The sequence below is a fragment of the Rhipicephalus microplus genome, chromosome 5, assembly GCF_043290135.1.
Source record: "Rhipicephalus microplus isolate Deutch F79 chromosome 5, USDA_Rmic, whole genome shotgun sequence".
Taxonomy (NCBI): domain Eukaryota; kingdom Metazoa; phylum Arthropoda; class Arachnida; order Ixodida; family Ixodidae; genus Rhipicephalus; species Rhipicephalus microplus.
This window is the reverse complement of record NC_134704.1, coordinates 5772035-5799731: the sequence shown is the minus strand read 5'-3', so window position 1 is coordinate 5799731 and position 27697 is coordinate 5772035. Positions and strand designations below refer to the sequence as shown.

Below are 27697 nucleotides of genomic sequence, written 5' to 3'. Positions count from 1 at the left end.
GTAAATACCTTACTAGCTGATGCAGATATGTCTCTCCCCAGTAACGCCATCGAACAGGCCCACCGTCTCGGTACATACTCCCCAAACAAGTGTCGCCCTGTCATAGCAAAACTTGCCAGTTTCAAAACAAAAGAGCTTATTCTCTCGAAGCGAAAACATTTCAAAGAAAGTGACATATCTGTATCCGAAGATTATTCACCCTGCACTCGAATTGCTCGTAAAAAGTTAATTGAATTTGGCAAAAACTACCCCGGATCCCCCGATTTTCAACTGCGCTACACTAAATTGCATCTAAACCGCAAAATCTACATTTACAATGCAGCTAGCGATAGCATCGAACAACTTCCGTCAAGTAGCCGAAGCTCTGGTCCTATCAACGACACTTTGCTACAAACGTCACCGTAGGTAAACGCAAGGGGCAGTGGCCGACAGACTACGCCTCGTGTTTCTGTACTTTTTACTAACATAAGAAGCATTCTAAAGAAACACAACTCATTATCAAGCGCAATAGACTCATGTTCTGCCCACATAATCGCATTAACTGAAACTTGGCTTCCTGAACACGTGCATGATTCGGAAATTTTCGTAAATGCGTCACATTTTACAGTCTATCGATGTGACAGAACGGAGCGCCGAGGTGGCGGAGTGTTGCTAGCTGTTTCGCGAGACATTCCTTCATCTCCCATTCATGTGAACAGTAACCTAGAAATATTTTTCTCGTTATTAACGCTCGGTCATCTCAAAGTAATCATAGGTGTGTGCTACCGCCCACCATCTTCGTCCTCTACGTTCGTTAACGAATTGCATGATTCTGTCAATATTATTATCAGTCGATTTCCATCGTATCCATTGTTCCTTCTTGGTGATTTTAACTTCCCAAATATCAAATGGCATACCTCCCCTCCGATTTTATCACCCTCTTCAGCGCTTTCTAAAGATTTCCTAGATTTTTGTTCTGTCTTCTCTTTGTCACAGTTAGTTACCGAACCCACCCGAGTATCATTTACCACGACAAATACTCTTGATTTGATCTTAACCACCCATCCAGACTTTGTTTCTACTATTACCTGTTTACCAGGTATTAGTGACCACTCATTGCTCACCTTTGACTTCACGCTACCCCTCCTAAAAGCACCAGAATGAAAAAAACTATTTGCGATTACAAAAAAGCTAACTTCGATGCTATAAATCGTGAATTATCTGAATTTACCGACGTCTTTCTGACCGATTTTAACAACCGTTCCGTTCAGTCTAACTGGGATATGTTTGCTGCCGAAGTTCATCGCCTCACCGTAAAGCACATACCAACCTACACTATTGCTAGTCACTCACAATCGCCATGGTACAATACCACTATCAAACGCCTGTCTAACAAGAAAAAACGCCTTTATCGTTCAGCTAAGCGCTCGCCAACTAACGAACGATGGGCCGCTTATAATACCGCATCTAGTATTTACGTCAGGGCACTCAAACAAGCTAAAGATAACTTCGTCTCTAATGTATTGCTGTCAATGTTAAAAACAAATGTAAGAAAGTTCTGGCGCGTTATCAATCCCCCAAAAGATAATTACATCTTATTGCAAGACTCATCTGGTGACACAGTTCCCATCAATCAGTGTGCAACAGCCCTCAACAACACATTTGCTGCCCAGTTTACAAAAACATCTGATGTTCCACTTCCTTCCACCTTTTGCTACAATCACCTCCCCATGCCACCAATTCTAGTAGACATTTCTGGTATCGCTTCCCTTATCAACAAATTAGGCAACCATTCTTCCCCTGGTTATGATTCGATTAATAGTAAATTTTTAAGAAATACTGTAGAAATTAGTTCCATCATATTAGCCAAGATATTCCAGCAATGACTCGACACTTCTACTCTCCCATCTGAATGGAAAATCGGGAAAGTAGTTCCTATTCATAAATCTGGTAGTAAAAGTTCCCCCGCTAATTATCGTCCCATTTCCCTTACCAGTACGTGCTGTAAGCTATTAGAGCACGTCATATTCACAAACCTTGTAAATTTTCTTGAAAGTAATTCCTTCTTCACGTCATCTCAGCACGGCTTTCGTAAATCGTACTCCTGTGACACACAACTGGTATCATTTACTAACAGATTACACCGCATTTTGGACAACTCATCACAAGCTGATTGCATCTTTTTAGATTTTTCCAAAGCATTTGATAAGGTATGTCATAAACTTTTACTTCACAAACTAAGCCAACTGAAACTTGATCATAACGTGTTTAAATGGATTGAATGTTTTCTCACAAATCGCTCACAATTTGTTTACGCTAACGGGTATAATTGTTGTTTTACTGAAGTACACTCCGGCGTTCCTCAGGGATCGGTAATTGGGCCTCTCTTATTTCTAATTTATATTAATGACCTCCCCTGCTACATTAAATCCAGAATTCATTTATTTGCTGATGATTGCGTTATTTTTCGTGAGGTAAATAACATAACCGATTCGTGTACTCTTCAATCTGACCTTAACACTGTTGATAATTGGTGCCGTACATGGTTAATGGAATTGAACATAAACAAATGTAAAGTCATGCGCGTGTCCCGCAGTGTTTGCAGTCAATTTACTTACTACTTAAACGACATACCTCTTGAATCTACTAACTCGTACAAGTACTTAGGCGTCCACATAACATCCAATCTCTCTTGGGCAATGCACGTCGAACAAATAATCAACAAAGCTAACCGTACGCTTGGGTACCTACGCCGTAACTTTTCCAAAGCTCCATCTTCATTGAAATTAGCCCTGTACAAAACATTAATACGACCTAAACTAGAATATGCTTCTTCGATTTGGGATCCCAGCCACATTAATTTAAATACATCGCTTGAGCAAGTTCAGAATAATTCCACACGCTTCATATTATCGAACTACAATCGCACTGCCAGTATATCTGCAATGAAAAATAATCTGTCCCTGCCTACCCTGTCACTTCGAAGAAAAGTTTCCCGCCTATCAACTTTTCATAAGTTGTATCACCACCCCATCTTGCGCGACGAACTTATTTTGCAACCCCAGTATTTTTCCAACCGTGTCGATCACCGTCACAAGGTTGGAATTATCACTTATCGTACTAACACAGCTGCGCAGTCGTTCCTGCCTCGTTCTTCTCGCGAGTGGAACCACCTTCCTCCTGATATTGTTGCTATTAACGACAACCATCTTTTTCGTGATACCGTAGCTAACATTGTATACGCAGGACCTATTTAATGTATTTTTGTTTGTACGCTGACTTTTGCTTATATTCGTACTAACGCTGTATTTTCCCTCCCCACCATGTACCATGTGTTATTCAATGTAATCCACTCCCCTCTGTAATGCCATTTGGCCCTGAGGGTACTATAAATAAATAAATAAATAAATAAATCAACGCACCCAAGAGTTCGGTGCACGAAACTCTTCTCTCGTGAGCCCAGCTTCTCGAGCGAGTTCCACGACTTTCTTGCAAATGGTATCGACGGTCACTGGCAGCGAGAGCGCACGAACTTCCCGCTCAAAGTTTCCTAGCTTATCCTCCAGCTGCGGATGAACGGCATTTCGTCCACGAAACGACATTTTTCGAGGATTGCACATCTCCAGTTTCTCTTTCTGCGCCCTCCAATAGCGCACGCTTTTTTCCGATACACCAAAGCGGCGCTGAGCAGCCATATTCTCGTTCGCTTCTGCGAAGTCAACAACATCTAGTTTAAACGCAGCTGAGTACTGCCTCCTTGCACCGCTAGACATATTCAGTGAACGAAAAAAAAAAGGCCAATAAAAATGCAGCGCAATGTCAAGCGGAGAACAAACTGGGAACAGATCGGAAGCAAATCAAGAACACAAAGAAAACAGACGGAGAAGAAAAAAGAACTGCGATTGGATTTGGATGCGGATGTGGCCGCGTCCGGCTTCACAAGCCGGACGCGGCCACATCCGCATGCGAGCCACATGTTGCCAGACAGTGTCGCACGTTCGGCTAGACAATGCTATAAAGACGAGGGACGACTTTAGCTTAGTACTTCATAGAAAATATCTCTACTTATATTGCGGTTTATACGGTACATGCGGCTTGCGCTTAGATTAGAAAGTCACATTCGCAACACTGTCGTATTGTGGGAGCTTAGAAATTATGAATGTCGTGCATACAAGAAAATTTCACCCATCATCATGCAGTGAAAACGACTGTAGCATTACCAGTACAGTCGAATCTCATTATTTCGAACACGCTTAATTCGAACTTCCGGTTAATTCGAACTCAAGATGAGGTCCCATGAAAGCTATGTGTATTCCAATGGGCGAAAACACCCGGTGATTCAAGCGCCCAAGCTCTTCCGATGGTTAATTCGAACATACCGCGCTCCGAAAATACTCTCAGCTCCCCGCCCAATCCCGCCGCGGCAACTGCGACACTTCAACACTGCCCGCTAAGGAAATGAAAAGGAAAGAAAAGGCTGCGGTGGAATGTTTGCTCTCTCTCAAAAGCCAATCTGCGACGCGCCTGTGTCGCGCTTCTCCTTTTTCCGTCCCTGCTACGTAAAGACCCTCCTCCTTCCAATGCAGCGTACGAAGAGAGAGAGGAAAAGAAAAAGAAAGCCGTCGCTGGATTGAATGATTGCGTGATAGAAGGAAAGGAAAAAGGCACTATCTTCTGCAGCCCTTGCCCCTTGCGGGTGCATGGCTCTGCGCCTTAAGGGGGCGGTCTCTCCTGCGCCAGTGCCGCGCTTTCCCTTCCCTGCCTTGTAACCCTTCTCCTTTCAACGACGTGCGCGAAGAAATAAAAAAAAAAAAGCTGCCATGGAGTGTTGGTTTTCTCTGAAATACCGACCTGCTTTTCTTCGCGTGCAGATGCTCCTCCTATCTCGTCACGTGCTGGCCATGCTGCGGCTGCGTAGCGGAGAGCGGGAGGCTCTGCTACGCAGCAGTCATTGTTGTCGTCGTCTTTAGAAAGTGTCGGCGATGGACATTTTCGCGTGCAACTTCTCTTGCCAGAAGAATGCTGAAGCCGAAGTAGAAATGCTTTGCAAGCTGCGTGCGAAATTGATTGACTCGCTGGAAGGCAAACGTGTGTAGGCGCGCATCACCGATTACTTCAATTAATGGCTGATTTCCTGTGATTTGTGAATAAATGCAAGTCTTTTTAAACTTCCCCCTCGTGCGTTAGCTCAATGCACATGCGCCACTGCATCGAAAGCCCTCCGTTTATTTAGCTTTCATTAATTCGAACAATTTTTCGGGCCCCTTCGAGTTCGAATTAAGGAGATTCGACTGTACTACATTTTAGTTTTCCAGCTATGTGATGCTGTGACAGAGCTGGACTGGGTAACATAGCTATATATGCAGGGTCGACAGCGGCAAAATGCATTCCTTGTAGAAGAAGGCTGCCTAAATCGACTTGCACCGATTTAAGCGGCAGTGGGAGAAACGATCGCTACAACAAAGAATAAAAAGCGTGGCACATCACATAGTCGGTCGGCTTAAGGGAGGACCCTGTACTTGAGACGAAATGCCAGATATTTTCATTTATTTGTAAAAAACTTGCAGTGTGATTGAGTTCTTGATGCTGATTATAAAAATGTAAATACTGTTTCTCTAAACTAATTAGTTTCCTATTGTTTGCCAGTATGATGGCACAATAAATTTGTATTGCAGAGCTACTATTGGCACATGCCTGTCTACTAATGAACATAAGCCACACAACAGTAGGAGTGCTTTTTGGTTTGATAATTTTAGCAAAGTCTGTCGCACCTTGAGTTTCAGTGCTGTAGACACAACCACTTTATGCTCCCATTTCTGGCAAAAATAAAATTTTTAAAGATTTTAATAAAGAAATTCACACCAACCAATGTGTAAACTATAGATACAGCTACATCTTACAACAAAAATGACAGTCCTAGCTGCTCTGAAGGCAGAGATATCTCTTAGACAAGTTTGCAACTGCAGCAAAATTTGAATCCTGAGAAATCATGCTAAAACATAAGTTCACTTTAGGCAGACAGTAGCATGGAAGAACTGTTTATTTACAATGATTTGCAAATTCAGCTTTCTCAGTAGGCACCAGGCATGTTGTCCTTCTGTTTTGCATCACCTAAATGACTTTTTTTCAATGCCCACTGCATGTTTTCCGCAGAGGCACACTTGGAAGCTGATGCGGTCGCCTTGGGCTCGTCTGCCAACTAGGCCGCTTATCAGTTCAGTAACGCCTATGTGCGATGAATGTGCGTGCGTTATCCGCAATCCGTTGTATAATAAAGCGACGTTTTTCGGCTTGTCCAGATTGAGTTATTGATGTTGCATTTGCTCATAATTTCAAGGCTGCAAGAGCAGCGAGATGTTAGTTTTTTTTTTACGTAAGATTGCCACATTTTTTAGTGGAGGCCGCGGCTTAATATGTTTATCATTGCGGATGCGTCGTTACAAGCACTCTATTTGTTGCCAGTAACCTCCATTGCGCAAGCGGTGAGCACGTTCGTGTGTAACTGCCGTGTCGCTACGCGCCGAATGAAACAGCCGGAGAAACACCGCCACGCGCGCCTAATCTAGGTGGTCGTGGTTGAAGTAGCAATGCTTAATTCAATCGAAGATGCCAAGTTTTCTGATATCAAATACTTGGTCAACCCCTTCCAAGTGCTCGTACCACTTCAAGAGCGGCAAGATATGGATTCTGCTCTGGACGACGTTCAGGCACAGTTCACGCTCCTTCACTTGGAAGCACTACCCACTGAAATAACTAAGGGACAGGGGATCGATGAGCAATGGCGAGCAGTTTCCGCTTTACGAGGAGTGGATAATTGCTTGAAGTATGCTAAACTTCCGAAACTCACGTTGTGGATCCTAACACTCCCGCATAGTAACGTGGCGTGTGAACGAATCTTCAGTAAAGTCAAAAGGGCACATACCCAGGTTACGGTTACGGCCTCCACGTTACAAAAAAACTGTGGAGCAGTTGCTTATTGCAAGATGCGCCCAGTCTAACTTGGGAAAGTGCCATGAACAGGTCTTCGAGATCGATTTTCTGAGAAAGGCCAAGGCTGCAACGGCCTCTATGCTAGCCCACGCCACCACTTCTGGGACTTGGAAACGTTTCCTGCCTCTTGCAAAAACGGCATTTCAGTATTTTCATACCCAGCTTTAGTATTTTTCGTCATCTTCTGCAGTACTTTGAAACTGTGGGGTTGGCAGGTCTGCACTAGACTTATTTGATGGTTCGAGCAGTTCTACAGCATTTCTTTTAAGAACTTGCGTTTATTGTGGAACGGTGCACTGAAGTGAATTTCATTGACGAAGTGGCTACGTCCTGACGTATTTTGTCAGCAAGTACCAAGACTGATGCTGTGTGTTGTCAGAGAAAAATGAAAAATAAGGAAGCAGCTACAGCTGACACAATGCATCTGCGAACGGCCAACCAAACAACCAGAAAAGTGTTTGTGCCACCTTGAGAAGTTTGGCCGGTACAAGAAAAAGCATTTTTGCAGCCAAAGCAGGTATCTGCCGGGCTGTATACTCTTGACACAGGCGGCTATGAGCCAGTGACAAGGCCGTCGCTCTCAAGTTGAAACGTGCCAATTTCATAAAAGCGCAGTGTGATGAACAACTGCATGGGACGAGGCACAGCGAACCTATGACCATGGATATTCTCCTGTATAAACAGAACAGCGAGCACATTCTTCACGGCACTGTTTGTGAAGCGGGGGCGGCACAAAAGCTCCTGCTTGTCGTATAGGTCTTAACCTAGTTTCGGCGATGGTTGAGGAATCGCTGCAGCGGTGACATGTACGCTGTGCTGTTGAATATTTCCTTTTTGTGGTCCACATAATAAACAGAATACGCAAAGTTGTCGTCCCACACCATGTTGTTTAGGAAGCCTTAAGGTAGGTCATGGGCTACCTTAACCGAGCCTTACTTAAGTATGAGGAAAGTTCTGTAGTAAGTATGAGGTAGGTTCTTGAAATGCATTAAGGACGGACTTATGGCTAAGGTTCACTTGAGTCATAAAGATAAGGTCAAGTTAGGTTTGTGAATCCGTACGGGGGTTAAATGTTATTGCAGTGCAGTTTCATCTAACTCAAAATAGCAGTGCTGTGCAAATATTCAAAACTTCCAAGTTTTCTTTTTTCAAAACAGCCTTTTATTTTGTTCAAGCTTGTGAGAAAGTTATTCAAGCTCTTCAAACGGCAAAATTTTGGTGGTGCAAATTGAATTCAATTAATAAACCTCAAGTGTGAATCATATAAATAATTTTCAAACATTTCTCACATTTTTATAACACCGCATTTACTCGCGCAATGAACGCACTTTTTACTCGAAAAATCGGAGTGAAGTTGGGGTGATTTTATTATGCGAGGCAAATTTTATGATAACTTCTTCGGTATGAGCAAATAAAATGCGTAAATGCAAAAAAAAGTTAGGTCCATTAGGAACGCACTGCAAGTGTTCAAGGGGGGCGGGTGTGCGTTGTTATGAACTTTGAGGATGTGATCGCTGGCACACGCACTATTTAAGGCTGGTGTACCCTTCTGCCTTGTTCTCTCAACGTGAACAGACTGTGCGAAAAGGGCTTTGCTTTCTAGAGTGCCAATGAGTTCCGATCACAAGGCGGCCACCACACCATCGTCGTGCCATTTCGGAGGTCCATTAGTACGTGCCGTTCGTGCTGTACAAATAGAATCACACTAGTCTAGAGCAGCGGAGTGCGTGCATGTCAACACTGATGTTGGCCGCGGCTTCCACCTCACATAAGCTACAAGCTATCATTGATGCTAACATTACAGCCCAATGGTCTAACACGCAGTTTGACAGTGTTTGGTAGCATTACGCCGTCTCTTTAAATATTTCTGAATCGACGTTCAAGAGATGTTTTGGGTGTCTCTAGTCACCCAAGTCGCGAATATTGAACACTGCACCAGCAGCAAGTTTTTGCGAGTGCATGGGCCATGGAAATAGCAACCCTCCCGTTAGCACTTCATAATTACGTCAAGCCTTATTATTTCGTATAACACAATTGATTGGTATCGATTCATTGCTAAGAGCGTAAGTGAAACTAACAAATTGTATCTTTTATATTTCGATATTGCCAATATCGGGTAACTCAAAAGAACGCTGGCTAAAGGGACAAAGATTGCCCCGCCGCGGTGGTCTAGTGGCTAAGGTACTCGGCTGCTGACCCGCAGGTCGCGGGTTCGAATCCCGGCTGCGGCGGCTGCATTTCCGATGGAGGCGGAAATGTTGTAGGCCCGTGTACTCAGATTTGGGTGCACGTTAAAGAACCCCAGGTGGTCGAAATTTCCGGAGCCCTCCACTACGGCGTCTCTCGTAATCATCAGTGGTTTTGGGACGTTAAACCCCACATATCAATCAATCAATCAATCAAAGGGACAAAGATTACTCTAGTTGCCGAAGCTTTCGTTCTGTCAGTTATCTAAACGCGAAGCAGAGGTTAGTAGCGCGGAAAATTTACAAGCAGTCTAATTATGCCTCGAAACAGCACGCGCCAGCTATCTTCAAGCGAAGCTGCAGTTTCCACCCCTCCCTTTAAAACGAAACAATAAATGCGATGCCGTGATATTCAATATTTTTTAAAACCGTCAGCCATTGACGGTGTAAAAAGACTTATTGAGACTGGTTGAGTAGAACCAGAGATATTGTTGTTCCAATGTGACACCATCGGAAATGCCACCTTGGGAAAGCAGGTAAAAACAATTTATTTACACACTCTCCCTCCAAAGAAAAAGTATCTCAAAATGATCCAGGGGAGTAATCGGGATGCATTTTGTCATGCTGCCTTTTATTCACTGCCTTAGTAAGGCCAAGTGATGCTGCCCTTTTTCTAGCAGAATTTGTGCTACGCCGCAGGTCCTTTTCTCTTGCCCTGTTGGACCCTGTGGGTATTATGTTTACATTCAATACTGCTAGCACGGCCGTAGCAGCGTGCTCATTACCAGCATTAAAACGCAGCACAGCCTCCGCTACAGCTGCCTGTACTGCAATCAACGACCAGTCCTGGTCTTTTGCCAGTAGGCTCCAGATTACCGAGTGGAAAGACTCATTTGAGTTCTGGGTCTTTCCCCTGAGGCATCATTGCAGCAGTCTCCTCTCCGACAATCACTAGTAAACCGGCAAGAGAGCTGCAGCCACATCACTAGGCAAATTATATTTGTGCTTGGGCTCTGGCTTCCCTTTAGCCTTTGCTGCATTGTGGCGGCACCAAGATTGCTCACCAGTTGGGCGCAGTTGGTGGTTCGGGCAACTGTCGCTAGAGGTGACGTGATGAAACGTTGCCATCACTGCCCGGCTCATGGCTTCAACATCACCTACGTGCGGTTTTAGCGCTCGACCATAGTAGACAGCCAGCCTGTCGATCAGTTCGGCAGTCAATCTCCCCTTGCCACCAAGGCTTCGTTTGCCTTCCCCCTTGTGTTGTTGCACTAGATTACGTAGTGCAGTACCCATGCGTTTCTTGACGTGGTTTACGCAATCCATCTTCTCCACTTTAATGTAGCCATAAATTTTCGCTTTTTTTATGGCGTTGTATGTGCGGCTGTCACCATCGCACAGCACCGTACTGGAACGAAGGTCATGCCGCTGAAGTGATTGTTCAAACAAAACGTTGCGGGCTTCTACCTCCATTTGGCCAGACTTGCATCTTGAATTCTGGCACTGGTGGCTTGACTTCCAGATATCATAGCCCTCACTGCCTGGCTTAGGGCCGTTCTCACAACCCAAACAAAAGTTGGACATCACATGGTAGTCAATCACGTATCCAGTAGACTGTTCGACAACCGTTCCAACACCAATGTGAGAGGAATGCCCCCTTGTCAACCGAGTGCCGTCATAGTACACGGCAATGTTCTTTTTGTGCCCAAAACACATTTCCTCGTATAACTCCTTTACTTCACTCGTGCACCGAGTCAACGATCGCGGCAGCTCGGGTTGCAGCCGTTTCTAAGGTTTGTTTCAAGGGCCATTGAAACGGCTTATTGTGCAGCCCCAGCCGCGAGAGTCCCATCGCCGCGAAAATATCATTCATAGCTGTCTGGCCGTTCCCACTGCAGAGCATCACACGCGTGGATAAAATGTTTACTGCAAATTCATTGCAGGACTTATCACCATTGACTCGGCGAGAGTTTCATGATGTCGTGACTTCACCACAACAGTCGCAGTTCAAGATCATTTTTTTAGCGAGGCCATAGTCGCGGTCACCCGTGACTAATTTTGCGCACCCGCCACATACTCTGCAGCGTAGGGAAGCAGCGAGCAGCTCATTCAGGACCTCCATGTCAATCATCACTTACGGAGCTGCAGGGTCCGCGGCGAAGTCCAATGAAGCGTCACTTGCACCGGTGGAAACTGTAGTCTTTCGCGCTGTTGCCGGTGTCGACTCAAGTCTATGAAGAATGTCCTGCTCACGAGCACTTACTTGCGCTATTTCGCTGCTCGCACACTGCTAGAGCCGGCGCGAAGAATGCCTTCGTTCTTGGGCGGATCGCTGTCAGCTGCATCGCTGCAATTGCTTACTGATCGCTTGTACAGTAAAAGCTCGTTAATTCGAACTTCGCGGGGATGCCCAATGAGTTCGAATTAAACCGAATTCGAACTAACGAAATTCACTGAAAAAACAGCAAGAATTGAGATCGGTTTGTTTGAAGATGAGACAAAATATTTATTTGCGAAAGTAATCTGTGATAACTTTCTGCTTCCTTTCTTTGAAAGTGATTGCCATCGCTTTGTTTTCCAATGCGCGAACGTGGCGGAAGGCATCCTCTTCATCTTCCTCGAAGCTGAAGAAGAGGCGCGCGACACGCATAGCCTCCATTACCTCCGAAGCTGTCGGACGCGTCGGCGCCTCATCCTCCTCGTCCTCACCCACGTCGACGACGAGTGCTTCCTCGCCAGTCACCTGGGCGATGATATCGTCGTCGGTGATAGTGCCACAGACCACTGCACTGCGATCTGCATCGACGTAGTCGCCGAAGTTCACGTCCCCCAGCGCATCCCGCAGTCCGGCAGGAATGACGTCGGCCTCACGCTCATCGAGCTCGCCCGCTGTGCCCTCAATGGCCACACAAAAGCCACTGTGGCGGAAGCAATTGGCAACAGTTGTTGCCGTGACCTGATCCCAGGCCCGCACCAACATATGCATGGCCGAGAGCAGCGTCACGTCGTAGCCTTTTGTACCGGCGGCGCACAACACCAAACGCTCCAACATGTGGCGCCTGTAAAAGCATTTCAAGTTCTTAATGACCCCTTGGTCCATTGGTTGCAAGGCTGCCGTTGTGTTCGGCGGCAGAAACGAGAGCTTGATCGCCTTCAAGTCCACATCAACCACGTGCGCTGAGCAGTTATCGACTACCAAGAGCACGCTTCTGTGAGCTAATTCAAACTTGCGGTCAAGCTTTATCAGCCACTGTTTGAATATTTCCCGCGTCATCCATGCCTTGCTGTTGGCTGTATACTCTGCCGGTAGTGTGCGGATGTTCTTGAAGCAACGAGGCTTCAGGGCCTTCCCTATGATCAGCAGCGGTAGTTTTTCTGTACCATCCATGTTTGCTGCGACCAAGACAGTAACGCGCTCTTTGCTTCTCTTCCCGCCAGCACAGGTGTCGCCTTTGTACGTCAACGTTTTACTTGGCAGCAGCTTATAAAATAATGCCGTTTCATCGGCATTAAATATATCGCGGGGCGAGTACTCTTGAAGCAGTTCTTGCAAAGCACCGCTTTGCCACTTTGCGCATGTCTCGCTGTTGACTTCTTTGCCTTCACCAGACACAGTGCGGAACACAATCTCGTGTCTCTCTCGGAAACGATGAAGCCAGCCCTCCGAAGCTTTAAAATCATCTATGTTGAGGCGAAGCGCGAAGTTTGCTGCTTTCGCCATAACGATAGGGCCGCTCAGTGGGATGTTTTGGCTCCTCGTTTCCTTGATCCACGTGAGCACTGCGCGCTCCAATTCGGGGTGCTTCGCTGAGCGAAGCCTCTTGCGACTGCCGGTGAACGCATCAGTTGCGTAGGCCTCCTCAATCGCTCTCTTATTCTTGATATATGTTGAAAGAGTGCTTTTTGGGATTCCATGCTTCCTTGCGATTTCAAGCTTGCTTGTTTTCCCACAGTCCACTTCACAAAGGATTTCTACCTTTTCCTTGAGCGTTTTGGCGCTCTGTCCTCTTCCGCGAGAAGTCATGTACACTAAGTGCGGTATGCTAGGTCCAGCAGTCGAAGGCAACACCGTCACAAAACCCACGGCACTGAACAACTTCGTAGCGTTGACGCACACGAGGCCTAGCGACTGAATGTGTGGCACACAAAGCACACGGGGAGGCGTCCAACACGACCACCACACGATGCGAAGAGCGCGCGCAGTCGCCCACAGAACACCCACGCGTAGCCTGTCGCAGTCGTGCAATGACGCCACGTGGCCACGTATCCAGGCACTAGATTGGATTGGATTGATTTGCGCTCAGCCCTTGCGCCATCTATCGTAGAGCCGTAAAAGCTTGCGGCGGAAGCATAAAAATACTACCACGCAGCGGCGCGCAGTTCGAATTATCAATAGAGGAGCCGATGCGCGCATGAACTAACGAGTTGGTTAACTCATAGACGCCTATACATTGTGGCCGGACCATGACCATCAGTTCGAGTTAACCCGAAAGTTCGAATTAATGAGGTGCGAATTAACGAGCTTTCACTGTAGAGCCTCGTGATGGCATGCACGCATCTTATGGGTCGCTATCACCTGCGCTGACGATATCGGATGCCCCGACACCGCGAGTCGCCTGCTCGTCGATTGTAGTGCCTTTGTAGAGCGAACCGGTATCACCTCCATCGCCGTTATCGGGCACCGAAGCAACGACGGCCGCTTGCTGATCGGTCGTGGCAACCCGTGATATCGTGCTGTTAGCACGTTTTTTTTTTTTTTATTTTGGCTCTCCTTTGGCCGAACTGATACACCGAATGATGCTTTTTCGGTCCTCCAGGCATGTTCGTCGTATCACCACAATCAAAGTAAAAATGGCACCTCGAATAGCCAGGTTTACAAACCTAACGCTCTAAGCCAATCAGACGGCGCCATTCTAGCCATGTGATCCCAAGTGGCCATTGATGTTTTACTACGTATTTTTTCTTTCTTTTTTATTTCAAGAGGTGGCAAGCTCAGTGTTGCTCGACCGAGCGAAAAAAAAAAAAAACCCAAATGCGAGAGCTTTTCAGCGATACCAGAGTCCTTCAATGCTTTTCTGGTCACGAAACTCCGCCCGAAGGTTGATATAGGGACAAAATCTGTCGCTAGAGGCGCCACCCGTCGTATGGGGGCCACAAGCCGCCGCCACTGCTGGGCTTGTATGCGCACTGCGGCGGACGTTTCGACGCGATTATGTGCGTGCCGTTCTTCCTGTTACCTTTTTTTAAACGTCTATGAATGCATCAATGCCACCAGATAAATAAGTTGAAACGGGATCCAGTGTAGACGACGAATGAGAGCTGTTTACTTTGGAACGCACGCGTAGTTTACTTGGAAGGCGGGCCCACCTTATAAACAGCAGCGCATTAAAAGTTTTCTCACACCGCGCGATAACGCATTGTGTCAATAATTGTCTCATAGCCCAATTATATGCATACTTACGATGCCTCGAAGCGGTACTTGCGAGCTATAGCTCGCAAGTGTTGAAAGACGATGCTTATGCTCCGTGCTCTTGATGCGAGCAGCTACTGCTTGATCTGCTCGACAACATGTTTGTATTTGCGCCCGGCCAAAGGGCGATTATGTTTATGCGGTAGGTGAGCTTTTTATTCTGGTAGGGCCGCTAATAGGGGGAGGAAGGTTACGAAATGAAACACGACTGGGTAGTACAGGAGCAATCACATTGTTTTATATCCGGCTCGCCTCTCGTGCGCTACTACCCAAGTATTCAATTGAACTGAATGGTTGAGCCAGAAGTTTTATTCCAGACCTTTCAATTGAGTTTATACCCAAATGCGCCGTTGTTTTGGACACACGTTTGTGAGCGCCAATCGTTTTTTTGACGCGGGGACTTTCGATGCCGAGGGCTTTCGCGACCGCTCTAAACGTGCCCAACATTTGATTGATCACTTCTTTCCACGCAGTTTACACGGGACACCCGCCGCTTGACGTTTCCTTGTGTTTACTGTTTAGGGCATTATTATTTACCGGCCGACAACCCATGATTTCTCCGGAAACGGAAGTACAGCAGCCTAATCTGGAAGTTCCTTTTGATGCCAGTGCTAGCCACTTGGCCGCCTCTGGCACTACCGAGGTACCTCATCACACATTCGTTTTTATTTTTTGGGTGGGAGGGGGGGAAGGGCGGTTATGATTCAAGGCATGCAATAAATCTTAAATTTGGTGCTAATGATACGCCGCCTAGTAGTCAGGTGTGCACTTATGAATGGGAGATTAACATATGGTGCATGTAATGGGGAGAAAGTTGGAAAACATTTATTTACACAAAATACACTGAGAACAACACTTTGGAGAAGAAAAGCACTAGAAAGTATTGCAGCTGTTTAGAGCAATGTTTCACAATCTGTGACTCTACTGTACAATGTGTATTTCGTTTCATTAACAGCTGCACTCTGCCTTAGCTCACTGCCTAAAATAAACTGTATTTGAATATACACTATTTACACTATATGCAGATAAATATGAATAGTACGAAAATATTACAGTGTAATGTATACAAGATATACAACACTATATACAAATGGGAAGGCGTGCTCACATACACAGCCATTATGCTTAACACTGTGGCTTCCACCCACCACTTGCAGGGCATGAACTGCGCACAGTTGCCGGCGAGGCTTTGTTTTTTTCTCGAGTGAAGAAATGTAATCTACATCTCAAAAAAAAGTGTACAACGTCAGCTGTTGTCCCTAAAAAGTGCAACAGACAACCTTCACTTGCTGACGCTGTGCGGCTGTCGAGCAAAATGCCCTCAACAATCCTCGCGTACACGTCACCGCATGCAACGTTTTGCACAGTGTACGTCTCTACATGTTCTTCAACAATTTTCAGGAGAGCAAGAAGATGGCTGCTAGGTACTTTCAATTAGCCCCTCGATTTTGTTTGTAGCTTTGTCAGGTACGCCGGGAGCCCGTCAAAAATTCTTGGAACGGCGGTCGTGCGAAGCCTCGGTCTCTCTCGCTGAAGCGACACGACCACCCCGCTCACGATGTGCTCGTCGGTTCTCACAACGTCGCTAGCATCAAAATGCTTTTCGCACACCCGAACGTTCTTACTTTTGAAGCTGAAACCGCCAGCTTCCAACCGCGGTATAGCTCGCTTCCATTTCTCTCGGAGTTCGGCGCTACTTGGGAAACAGAAGAGCGACGCCTTTTCTTTGTTGCTTCGGTATCCGGAGCTGCAACCTGTCACACAGCACGTCTTAGGCATTGTTCATTCGAATTTTCATGCCGTCCACCTTGAGCACGGTGCACTGGCAGATGAAGTTCGCGTTTCGCTGATGCAGAAACCGCGAGCTGCCACCACACAACGCCGTCGGGATGCCGCCGCGGCCAGTGCGTTCCGCCGGGCGCAGGGGGGCGATGGCCCCCCTAGGACGGCTTGCGCCGCGTAGCGGCCGCTCTTGGCACCATATCAAGCTCTCCCATAGAGTGACGGAGAAGTTTCGTGACCAGAACGGTATTAAGGGACTGTGGCGATACCAAAATGGCCGCGTTCGAACGGGCCGTCTAAGAGTTACAGGCAGCCGAAATAAGCACGGTTTGTCCTCAATTTAAAGGGCTGGGGGCGTGCCAACGCATCTTTAAGGTGGTAGGCCACTCAAAAACAAAATTTTTTTTAAGGGCAGGCAGCGTTGAAATAACTTTTTCCTCCAAACAAGCATGTCTTATTTAAGTAACTAATGGGTGGCTTTATTCAGTAAAGCTTTGACATTTGTGTAACTAATGGCTGGAGCTATGCAGTGAACTAGAATAAATATTATGCAGTGAATATCAAGGAAGTAATGCTAAAAAAAAAACGAAAAAATGGGGAAAAGGAGCCAATTTAGACAACCTGTTGGAGAATTCAGCTGTGATCTGAAAAATATTCGATGGATTTCTTTTATTCTAGTTCACTGCACAGATATATATGTTGTAAATCATTGTGCAAAATTTCAGTTCAAAGTATACGCTGAGAAATACATTATGAAGGTTTGCATCGCAACATTTGGAGCAAATTATTTTCAGAAATACGTAAACGAAGATTTCCGAGCTTGTAAAAGGGGTCACAATCTTCGCATGCAGGCCTAAAATGCACCAGATTCATAGCTGGGCCCTTCTGCGAAAGCATTATTGTCTCCTTTTGTTCAGATGGCTGCTCGTCTTTTCCTCCTGGCCTGTTTTGTCCCATCCGCTGACTTGCATTTAGTATTCTGCATGCGCAGGTGATACCTGGCGATGCACGCTTTCGTTGTGTGGTACCCTGGTTCTATGCCAGCTTGCCTCAGGATATCTAGGGTGCTTACACTGCCATTATTAAAGTGTGCCACAGCATCATGCAAGGCAAACATTACTGTAGGCAAGCTTACGTAGACCTCTTTCGGTGCCCACTACCATATTAGACCATTGAAACACTCATTAGCATTTTGAGTCTTTCCATGAAGGCACTTCATTAGAAGTTCATCAGAGCAAAGATCGCTGAGGACAGTTTTAACTTTGTTGAGCACATCATTTGGAAGTCCTCCTTTGTGTACATATTTCCCTTGGCCGAGTGCTTCGACCCTTTGATATCCGTACCAGCTTTTCGGTCCAAGTGGACACAGGCCATGTCTCGGCTGCTTGTCGGTAGATCTGCAATGAAGAAAACTGGCAAGGGTAGCCTTTTTCATTGCAGAAATATTGCCCACATTAGCCCTTATGGCGATGCCATAGTAGTTTTGCAGGCGGTCAATGAGGGCATCAGTGAGCTTTCCCTTACCACCGAGTCCACGGACTGTCTTCTTCAGTTTTCTGAGGCAGCAGCCAACACGCTTCTGGACATGCCCAATACATTCCAGTTTCTGCACACTGTCCTTTCCATACATGTCTTTGACAGCGGCATAGCTCTTGGAATCACCATCGCCGTAGTACTGCAGGTACTTCAAATCTCTTTTGCCTTTCGACCTTTCAAATATTTGGTATAGACCGACTGTCTCCATACTGCCAGCACTTCCTTCATGGTTTGCTTGACAGGAAGTGTGGTTGGCCTTCCATTCCTGGTACGAAGCACTATCTTGCCTCAACTTGCTTTTGGCTTTACAAGACTTACACGAACTAGAAAGGGCATCAACATCAATAACCTTTCCTGTGTCAACATAAATCACAGACACACAACCGTTCAAAGATGAATGGCCACACTTCTGCCACGTGCCATCACCTGAAACACCACACTCGGCACTCCCCACAACACGACGAACTTCCACAGCAGCATCAGTCATCGACTTCGACACCACTTCTCCTGCCGCTGCAGAAAGCCGAGATGACAATTTGTCGTAGGCAGAGTGACGTGGAGGAGCAGGCGTGTTCATCACTTTGGAAAAAGTTTTCCCACCAGCGTGCCCTTTTCCTAACTGGTGCATCGCGTAAACCAGACGTAAATTGTTCTCATTGGCACAACCCACCTTTCTCGTCGTATGAAATGGGCGCTTGAACCCACAGACGGTACACATGACCGCACAAGCCGAGCATATCCCTTGGTGAGCGCGTTCCTCGAGCTTCAGTGTTGTGTTCATGCATTCAGAACATGCCAGCGATGAAAACACTGAAGAAAGAATACCAATGTCCATTATCCTGTTCCCTTGGAGCGCAGAATTCTCTAGTGGAGCTTGGTACGCTTTGTTTATGTCCCCAAGCTTCTTCGCGGTCGCCGAATTATTGGCGTCTGTGTCAGTAGGCAGCCTCGTCGTCGTGTAGCGATTTCTAGCAGACTGGCGCTTCCTTGTCTTCTATGTTCTGCACTTCTCCATGCTGGTCGTAATGTGGTCCAGGTGGCCTAAGGATACAGCCCTAGTAGCGTTGACACGTGGAACAAATGCAGAACGAAGCCTGACGTAGCCTGATCAAGGCAAACAACAAAAATTCCGATGAGCATCGTGCGTCCCCCTTGTGGCTATTGTTAGAGATTAACGAAGACTTTTAAACACAAAGTTGTATTTAATGACATCATCTTATATAACAGTCACAATAAAATGCATAAAGTATTTTGAATAGCATTAATACAGACGAAACAACACTTGCTTTTGAAAGCAATTTTTCGAAACCGAAACCACAGTTGGAAATGTGGTTTCGGTTTTGCTATAGGAGCATGAAGTATAGAAAACTTGCTGTAACTCGCAAACTAATGACGCTAGGGGGATAATTTTTGTTGCAACATATATGTGAATGTTTGGGCGTGCAAGAAAAACAAAACCCTAAAAATTTATTTCGCAAAAAAAAAAAGACTTTTCAAGGTGGCTTACCACCTTAATTTACTGTTACACAGTTAATACGCGGTATTTTGCAACTAAAATTTGCAGACAGCTACCCGATGGTAGAAGGAATACAAAAATGACACTTTGGAAAATTCGATTTTTTACCATATTTTTGGGTCCCTAGAGCAGTGTCTCCCCTTAAGCCCTCAGAGGTGAGCCGTGCCATGGCGGCAAACAAAGTAAGCTGCGGGTCACTGGGCTACTTTGTGCCAACATGACTGGTTCTGACAAGCTGTCTCTTTTCATAATTGGCAAAGGTACATCCCCCCGCTGCTTTAAGGGGAAGAGGCAGTTCCCAGTCAAGTACACGGTCAATCGCAAAGCCTGGATGACCAGGGAGATTTTTGCAAAATGGCTTTTGGAATGGGACGAGAAGCTGGCAAAAGCGAATCGCAAAGTGTGCCTTGTTTTAGATAATTGCACCACCCAGCACAACGCTGCCGCAATCCATAACATTGAGCTGCTGTTCCTCCCTGCAACTGCACAGCAAAATTACAGCCGCTTGACCAAGGCCTGGTTATGTTGCTGAAGGCAGGTTACCGCAAGCGCAGAGTTGACAGGCTTCTGCTCAACATGAGGTTGAAGCGGGACACCAATGTTGACTTGTACAACGACCACGATCGCATTTTGCTTTCGACATGCTTCATTTGTCGCAGCACCTGACGCCAGCGATGAGCCATCATTAGACGAGTCCGCTGCGCCAGACGGTTTTGCCACATCGGACAAAGTCTCGGCGCCATGAACGGTTCTTAATGAAGCCGGTGTCCTGCTTGACAGTGAGTCATTCTGCGACTATGTGAGTGCGGACTCGGAAGGTGTGGCAACGGAACAGCTCCCCGATGACGACATTGTGTGCGCTGTCAGCGATCTGGATGAGACCAGTGTTGATGACTCCGTCGACAAACGAGAGACCGCCGTGTGGGCGACCAACGTGTCGGCAACGTCGAAGGCATTAGATGCAATGGACGTACTGCGCCGCTACTTCGACGCTCACAAGAACGGAGAAGACTGCTTGAACATTGCGGCCACAGCTGAGTGAGCCATCACTCGCATTAGGAAGATTCACCAGCGTTCGATTACGGATTTTTTGCAGCTAAGTCTGTTTGAAGTGCGATAAAGTAAGTGCGTGACATTCCCTTTTTATTTGCGAAATGCGGTTATTTTGTTGTGTACCACCGCGAGGCAAGATGCTATTACGCCTGTTATTTGTTTTGGGTAAGTACAGCACATAATATTTGCAGTAAATACCCCCTGTGGCTATAACGAAATATTGGTTATAACGAGCAAATCGCGACAGCCCTCCAATTTCTTTATAACGAGGTTTAACTGTAATATTATTTGGACATGTGTTTCTCAGGGTGTCCAGCGGTAACATATTCTGCTTAAAGGCCAATTGCGGCGAGTTTTCTACTATGTCAAGGTAGTGGTGTTTTTATGTTCGGAAACACTCTTGTCACGAGCCCAACAGCTGAAATGCTCAGGAAATTTGAAAATGATATTTAATAATGCTATTGCGGTTATAAGCAAAAATGTGCAATACCGAAACCGAAACCCAACCTAGCGCCCTGTTTGCGTATGACGTACTGTTTGGTAATAACAGGAGGCCGTATATAGGTCCCGCCGGCGCAGAGTATAAAAATTGTGAAATCCAGACCAGCCAGGTTCTGGCCAAACACCACAGGGGAAAGAAGAAAGCTTTCCAGTGCTATACAAATGCCAAGCACCGCTGCCGTCGCCTTGTGGCCAGCACATTAAACGCTGTAGTGGCCAAAGTAGTGATGCCATCGGCTGCATCACTTGTTTACATGCCGAACTTGACGTCACAAAGACAGTGTCGCCAATAATTCTGGCAAGTGAGGTGAGCTTTTCGAGCCAATCTTTAATATTCATTTGCAGACAATCAGTGCATCTCTCAAGCCTGTAATTTATCATAAATGACGGAAATCTGCAAAGGAATGTACCCAGCGATCTTCATTGAGATCTATTTATCGATTCATTTATCGAACGAAAATAGCAACGACAACTGATATATCAAACTCCATGTGCCTCAAAAGTGCCTCGGCAAGTTGGCTTTCCCTCGCGGTGGCGGCAAAAACTGCCGGCGCTACCCTAGAAAAAGTTGGTTAGACCCGGTTGTGCATGGGCGAACACCCCCTTGCAAGAAATGATCCTGGCCCGCTCGCAGGGCTGACAGGCGATCAGAGGCTGTCAGGCTTTCTCTGAGGCGCAGAGGCAGTAGAAGTGAGTGCGATTTTTTTGTTGTTGTTGTTTATACTTGTGTACCTGCAGCTGCCTGTTTTCCTTGAGTCCTTATTCAGCGTGGTCTGTGCTGGTGGTGTTGCCTATTGGTGCTCTGTGAGCGGTATTGGCGCACTGTCATCATGGCTTGCACAAAGAGGCAGAATTTGCCGTTCGCCGCTAAACTCGAAAGCGTAAATACTGTATTTACTCGTGTAATCCTCGCACTCACATAATTCTCGCACCCCCCACATCGCCCAAGAAAAATACGATTTTTTTTTCCTCGAGTAATTATTGCACCCCAAAAACTGCCACAATAATGTGGTCTGCTCGTTCCAGCTACTGATGATGATAGCAGGCGCCATCTCTTAAGCATCAAGCGTACTATTGTGCGGATATTCAATCCAATTCAAGCCAAGCCAAGCTGAAGTGGCCAGTGCGCATTGCGGCGTGTTTTGTATGTTGTGTTGGTAATCTTGGCACGTTATGGGGCGATAATGAAGCCACACGGCTGCTTCAAGTTGCAAGTGATAGATCATGCACAAAACGGCAACAGGGCCGCCGGTAGGCCCTTTGGAGCCTACGAGTTTCGTGTTCGCTACTGGTGACGGCAGCTGAAAGCCACCAAGACGCGTTGGGCCTGCCGTGTGCCTAAAACTGGGATTGATGGTAAACTTTATTTCTTCAGAAGGAAACTGCGGACGATTCTGTTAAATAGGCATCAGCCCAATACTGACGTCCTACGCTTACCTTTTGAGGGCTCCTGTTAAGCGCCGACCGCTACCGCTACGCCCGCAACGCCCACAAGTTTCGGATATGGTATTCTAATTCTCGACTATTTGCTTCCACTTTTTGTGTCTAAAATAAATCTTGCTTTGTGTTGAACCTCTGCTTTTATTGTTGAGGTAAGTTCTACTTAGTACTTCTTAAAGCTTGCTGTTAGTTGCTGGCGTGAGAATCCCAATTCGCGGTCACTTCGTTTTATTTTTCGCCCTGTACGTTTTTGTGGAAAGTTTTTTCTGCATAATTCTCGCACCTCCAACTTTGCATCATTTTTCCGCTGCGAGGATTATGCGAGTAAATAGTGTATGGTCGAGCGCAGTGAAAAGAAGTCCGACATCGCCGCCGCCTACGAAATTCCAGGGAGCACCTTGAGTACTATCCTGAAGAACAAAGCAGACATCAGGGCCAAGTCGGACAAAAGGCCAGGTGCCCGTGGCACCCGACGTGTGCGCACTGCAGTGTACGAAGATGTTGAAGCGACAGTTTACAAGTGGTTTGTGAACGTTTGGTCGCGAAACGTCCCTTTGTCCGGCCCTATGATCGAGCAGAAAGCCAAGGACATTGCTTTCCTTCTTGGCAGGAATAATTTCCAAGGCGGTTCAGGCTGGCTTCAGCGGTTCAAAGAACAGCACGACATCGTTGGCAAAGCTGTTACAGGTGAAAACAGAGCGGTGGACCTGGACAGCGTAGACAAATGTCTCGAGGAAAACTGGCGAGATATCGCAGCAAGATATCCAGCCCAAGATATCTTTAATGTGGATGAAACCGCTCTATTTCGGCAGATGTTGCCAAACAAGACACTTGCATGTCGTGGCGACAAAAATTGTGGCGGCATGGTAAACAAAGATTGTGTGTCCGTGCTGTTGGCAGCTAATTTAGATGGATCGAAAAAGCTTCGACCTCTGGTTATCTGGAAAAGCACGGCACCGCGGTGTTTTCGAAATGCGCTTCGAACTCAAAAGCGTGGATGACCGGGGAGCTTTTTGGCAGGTGGCTATCATTGTGAAATGATGATTTGGTAGGCGAAAATCAAGGTGTGCCTGCTCGTGGACAATAGTTTATTGCACCAGTGTAGTACGACCTTCAGCAACATCGAACTGCGTTTTTTGCCCACGGACACTACGGCTGTACTGCAACCACTGGATCAAGGCATTATACGCGCAATGAAAGCCGGCTATCGGAAGCGCCTGGTGGAGAGGCTGCTGCAGAACCTTCATGTCGGCAGGGAGCTGAAGATCGACCTGCTTGGAGCTATTCCTATATTGAGTAGATCATGGGCAGATGTCACGAAGGAGACCATCCAGAACTGCTTTAGGCATGCTAGCTTCCCCATGCCTGGTGATGACACCGAAAATTCTGACAGCACTGAAAACACCGCAGGTGTTTCTGCCGAAGTTTGGAACGAGCTGGCAGAGTTCTTGGGTGCTATCGACAAATCGACATTCGTGTTCGTCGGTACGGACTGTGAACCATGATGTTGCCATCATGGGTCAGCTGCAATATGAGGACTACATTGCAGACGTCGTGCCGACCACGAGCCAAAGCGACAGCTATAAGGAAATCGACAATGGCCCATTGCCTACATCCTTTGAAGTGATTAGTGCACTTGCGTTTGTCCAGTGCTATTGCTTGAATGTGGAAGGTTGCGGCCTCAGCTGCTGCGACTCGTCGACAACGTGGAGGTGTGCGTGCTGTCACATGCTGCGAAGTCGTTGACACATAAAAAAAAATCCGGGACTATTTTGTTCCACAGCAGGGCACACAAGTAAGCCACCATATTAATAAAGTACTTTTATTTATTGCTATGTGCCTTTGTGTCAAATCCTATATTGAATTATGCCATATATAAAACGAATAAACGTTTTTTGGCGAGTTCGATATACGCGGGTTCGACTGTATCACTATTTGCTCAGCATCACTCTTTCTCAGAGCTGTCTCTGTATTCAGAAGATTTGTGTGGCAGAGTAAACTCGCCCTAGAAAAAACGTGTCAGTAAGCTGCACCTGTAGAAGACAATGTATTTTTTGGTACCTTCTACTTAGATATAGAAAGGCCAAGAAATGTGAAAGCTTGGCCGAGATGCAAATTTTTTCGTTTGTCCAGCTGAGCAATCTGGACATAGGCAAGATTCTTGTATGTGTCATTGTGTGTGAAAATCAATGTTACAGGAGAATGCACCTCCATAGCCCCGCCGCGGTGGTCTAGTGGCTAAGGTACTCGGCTGCTGACCCGCAGGGCGGGGGTTCGAATCCCGGCTGCGGCGGCTGCATTTCCGATGGAGGCGGAAACGGTGTAGGCCCGTGTGCTCAGATTTGGGTGCACGTTAAAGAACCCCAGGTGGTCTAAATTTCCGGAGCCCTCCACTACGGCGTCTCTCATAATCATATAGGGGTTTTGGGACGTTAAACCCCACATATCAATCAGAATGCACCTCCATATGTTGCGCCACTATAGCAGTGTCTCAAGAGTGTTTGATAATTCGTTTGCATCTGTATAAGTATTGCCAGTCCAGCTTTTGAAAAATGGATTTGGGCTTCCTTTTTCGCTGATTCACTTGTTGCATTTTTGGGGGGGGGGGGGGGGGGTGCTAGTTTGCATTTTTCCTGCAAATGTAGTTATTTTATTCATCATCACGTTCACCAATGGAGGTTTTCCGTTCAGTCATAGCATGTTTATCGATGGCTTTGAGTAGTCGAGTGTTCAGTCACACTACACACATTGGTGGAATCAACCAGCAATTTATCATGTACTGGCAAATATGCCTTCAATCGAATGACTAGCCTGTATACAATTTTGAAAAGTAACTTGTGTGCTTTCATTCTAAGTTGTGCATATTTTTGCTTTAGATAAATAATTTTAAAGCTCCCCTTTGTGGCATTTTTTAATCATAATTAAGAATATTTCCAATAATGGGCAACAATCATCTCTAATGCAGCACTTGTTTCTACAGGGTTGGCTTGGACCTGTACGAGGGAACAGTGCGTGACAACCAGAAGGCTGGCGTGCTTGAGCCAACCGTGTCCAAAATCAAGTCTCTCAAGTTTGCTACTGAAGCAGCCATCACCATCTTGCGAATTGATGATCTCATCAAGCTCGAGCCCAGCCCATCAAGTCATGACGATAGGGATGAGTGCATGTGAGCTATTTCCCTTGACATAAGGCAGCACTTATCGGGCCATTCGTTGCTCTACCAGCAGAGATGTATTAATAAAAAGTTTCTTTTCCTCACACGTGTCAAGTGGGCTTTGTCTGCACAACTTGCAAGCACACATAGCGGCAAACAATCTTTGAGAAAATCAAGGGCTAGATTCTCTTTAGTGTGTGAAAATACAAAACATGAGCACCTCTCCTGGCGTTTCTCATTTTTCCCCCGCGACATCAGCTGCACTGCACGGCTGCCTTGTTCTCCATCGTGCTGCCCGTTCTTCCTTGTCTTGCATTGAGCAGGATTTCTTTTTGTGTGTTTCAGACTATGGAGATGACAGTGTGTAGCCTACAAGCACGAAACCTTGATAGGACTTGGTGCTGAAATTGTACACGTGTGTTTTGAGGGTTGGACTTTTTTGCCAGAATGCAGTTCAAGAATGTGTACTTTCTTATTGCTGAAGTAAATTCTTCAAATGATCTCATTTAAAAAAAAAACTTGGGAAATTTTTTTGCGTGACCGGGAAGCGGCAAAACATTGCACACATCTCCCCATGAAGGGAACCCCAAGTAGTAAGCGATAAGTTCTGTAAAGAGGTACTCTTTATTCTTCGCCCTGAACAAGACTCCTTGTCGCTTCCGGGTTTGCTTGCCGACGCTGCCATGCCGCGGCTGCGCAAGCTAGCCCTCACCGCCCCTGGGTCTCGCTTCAGAGATCCGTGTCTTCAGAGATCCGCTTCAGAGATCCGTGTCTCGCTTCAGCTTCGCGACCTCTCGAATCCGGGTCTTACTGGTGCGGCTGCCGCTTTGTGAGCCCTCGCCTCCGCCGGGCTCATGCCTTCGTTCGTACTACTATGCTGTGTGAGAGAGAGGGGTAAGCGCTTTATTATAGAGGAACTGTATATGCTTTGCATATACAGCAACTCTGTGGTCCCTCTATTTTTCAAAGGTAGCGAAAGCCATTGTACAAAAAGGAAAGGAAAAATTTTCTTCCCTCCCGCTACGTTTCTGCGCTTTTATGCTGCCCCATTGGACTAGGCCCGGCATGTGACCAAATATCCCCAATGAGCAAAATCCTTAGTCATTGCAATTTAGTCATCGTTGTGCAAAAAATTACTGCAACGTTTCAGAAAAATATTTTTATAAGTGCTCAGTCTTCCTGGTCAGTCCTGGCACGGCCTATAGGTTTTGGAAATTCATTTACCACAAGTCGTTAGAAACTTACTCTCAGAAAGTCGAGCTGTATTTTAGGGTTAATTTACCAAATTAGAGGATATGATAAAAATAGAGACATGGCAAGCAAGTAGTGCCAATCGCTGAGTGAATTAACTTGGCAATATTCTGCGAAAGGGCCCATATGCAAACTGTAATTTTAGATGTAATTTGTTCTCTAACCCTTTCATTACTTTTTCTCTTGGAAGTATATATGCTTATTTAAAGCAAGTTTTCATTCCTTGTGTTGCTGGTTTTTTTTATACTTTCTCAGTCTTTTTGTTACTTGTTTTCTGTATTCAATAATAGTTATTATAGTATAGTTGCTCTGTGGCTTCTCTCTGATGCACTTTATTATTTTGTTGTACTTTTAGGTACATATTCCACTTGTAAACAGGAATCTATCCAGAACAAGGAGACCACGCATTTTCCGCCACCGATTGGATTTTTGTTTACGCCAGAAGCAAAATGTTGTAATACGACGTAATTGGGCCGTATTTCGTTAGCTAATTGCGGGTGGTGCAATAGCTTTAGATGTGTCGTCATAACTTGGCTGTATTTCGTTTGCCTAATTGCAGATGATATAACAGTTATGGATGTGTGATAACGAAAATGACAAATAGTTATTTTTATGTGGGACGCTTCATTACTGAGGGAAGGACTTATCCGCTGTTCTCACCCAGTTGGTGACGAACGCAGGAAGGTCTGCTTGCAAGCTTAACGTTAGCCAACTAACAAATAAAAATGTTCGAGCTATTCTGCGAATAAAAGAGAGACACACCAACATAACCTCTCATAAACTGAGCACACTGGAAGAGTCTCCAATTAAAGAGCAATGTGCACAAGGCGGACGTGATG

The 27697-nt window shown here is 46.1% G+C and overlaps 1 protein-coding gene and 1 pseudogene across 1 annotated transcript in view; one reads left to right on the top strand and one right to left on the bottom strand.

Annotated features, from left to right (window-relative positions):
- The window catches only part of CCT1 (chaperonin containing TCP1 subunit 1), an 81187-nt gene extending 55476 nt beyond the window's left edge, over window positions 1-25711 (top strand). The window contains exon 12 of the mRNA XM_037426316.2: window positions 25434-25711. Coding sequence (XP_037282213.1) covers window positions 25434-25623 — 190 coding nt within the window. The 3' untranslated portion in view covers window positions 25624-25711. The remainder of the gene's footprint in view (window positions 1-25433) is intronic.
- LOC142817647 (uncharacterized) lies at window positions 17117-18958 on the bottom strand (annotated as a pseudogene).
- Window positions 25712-27697: the final 1986 nt, after the last annotated feature.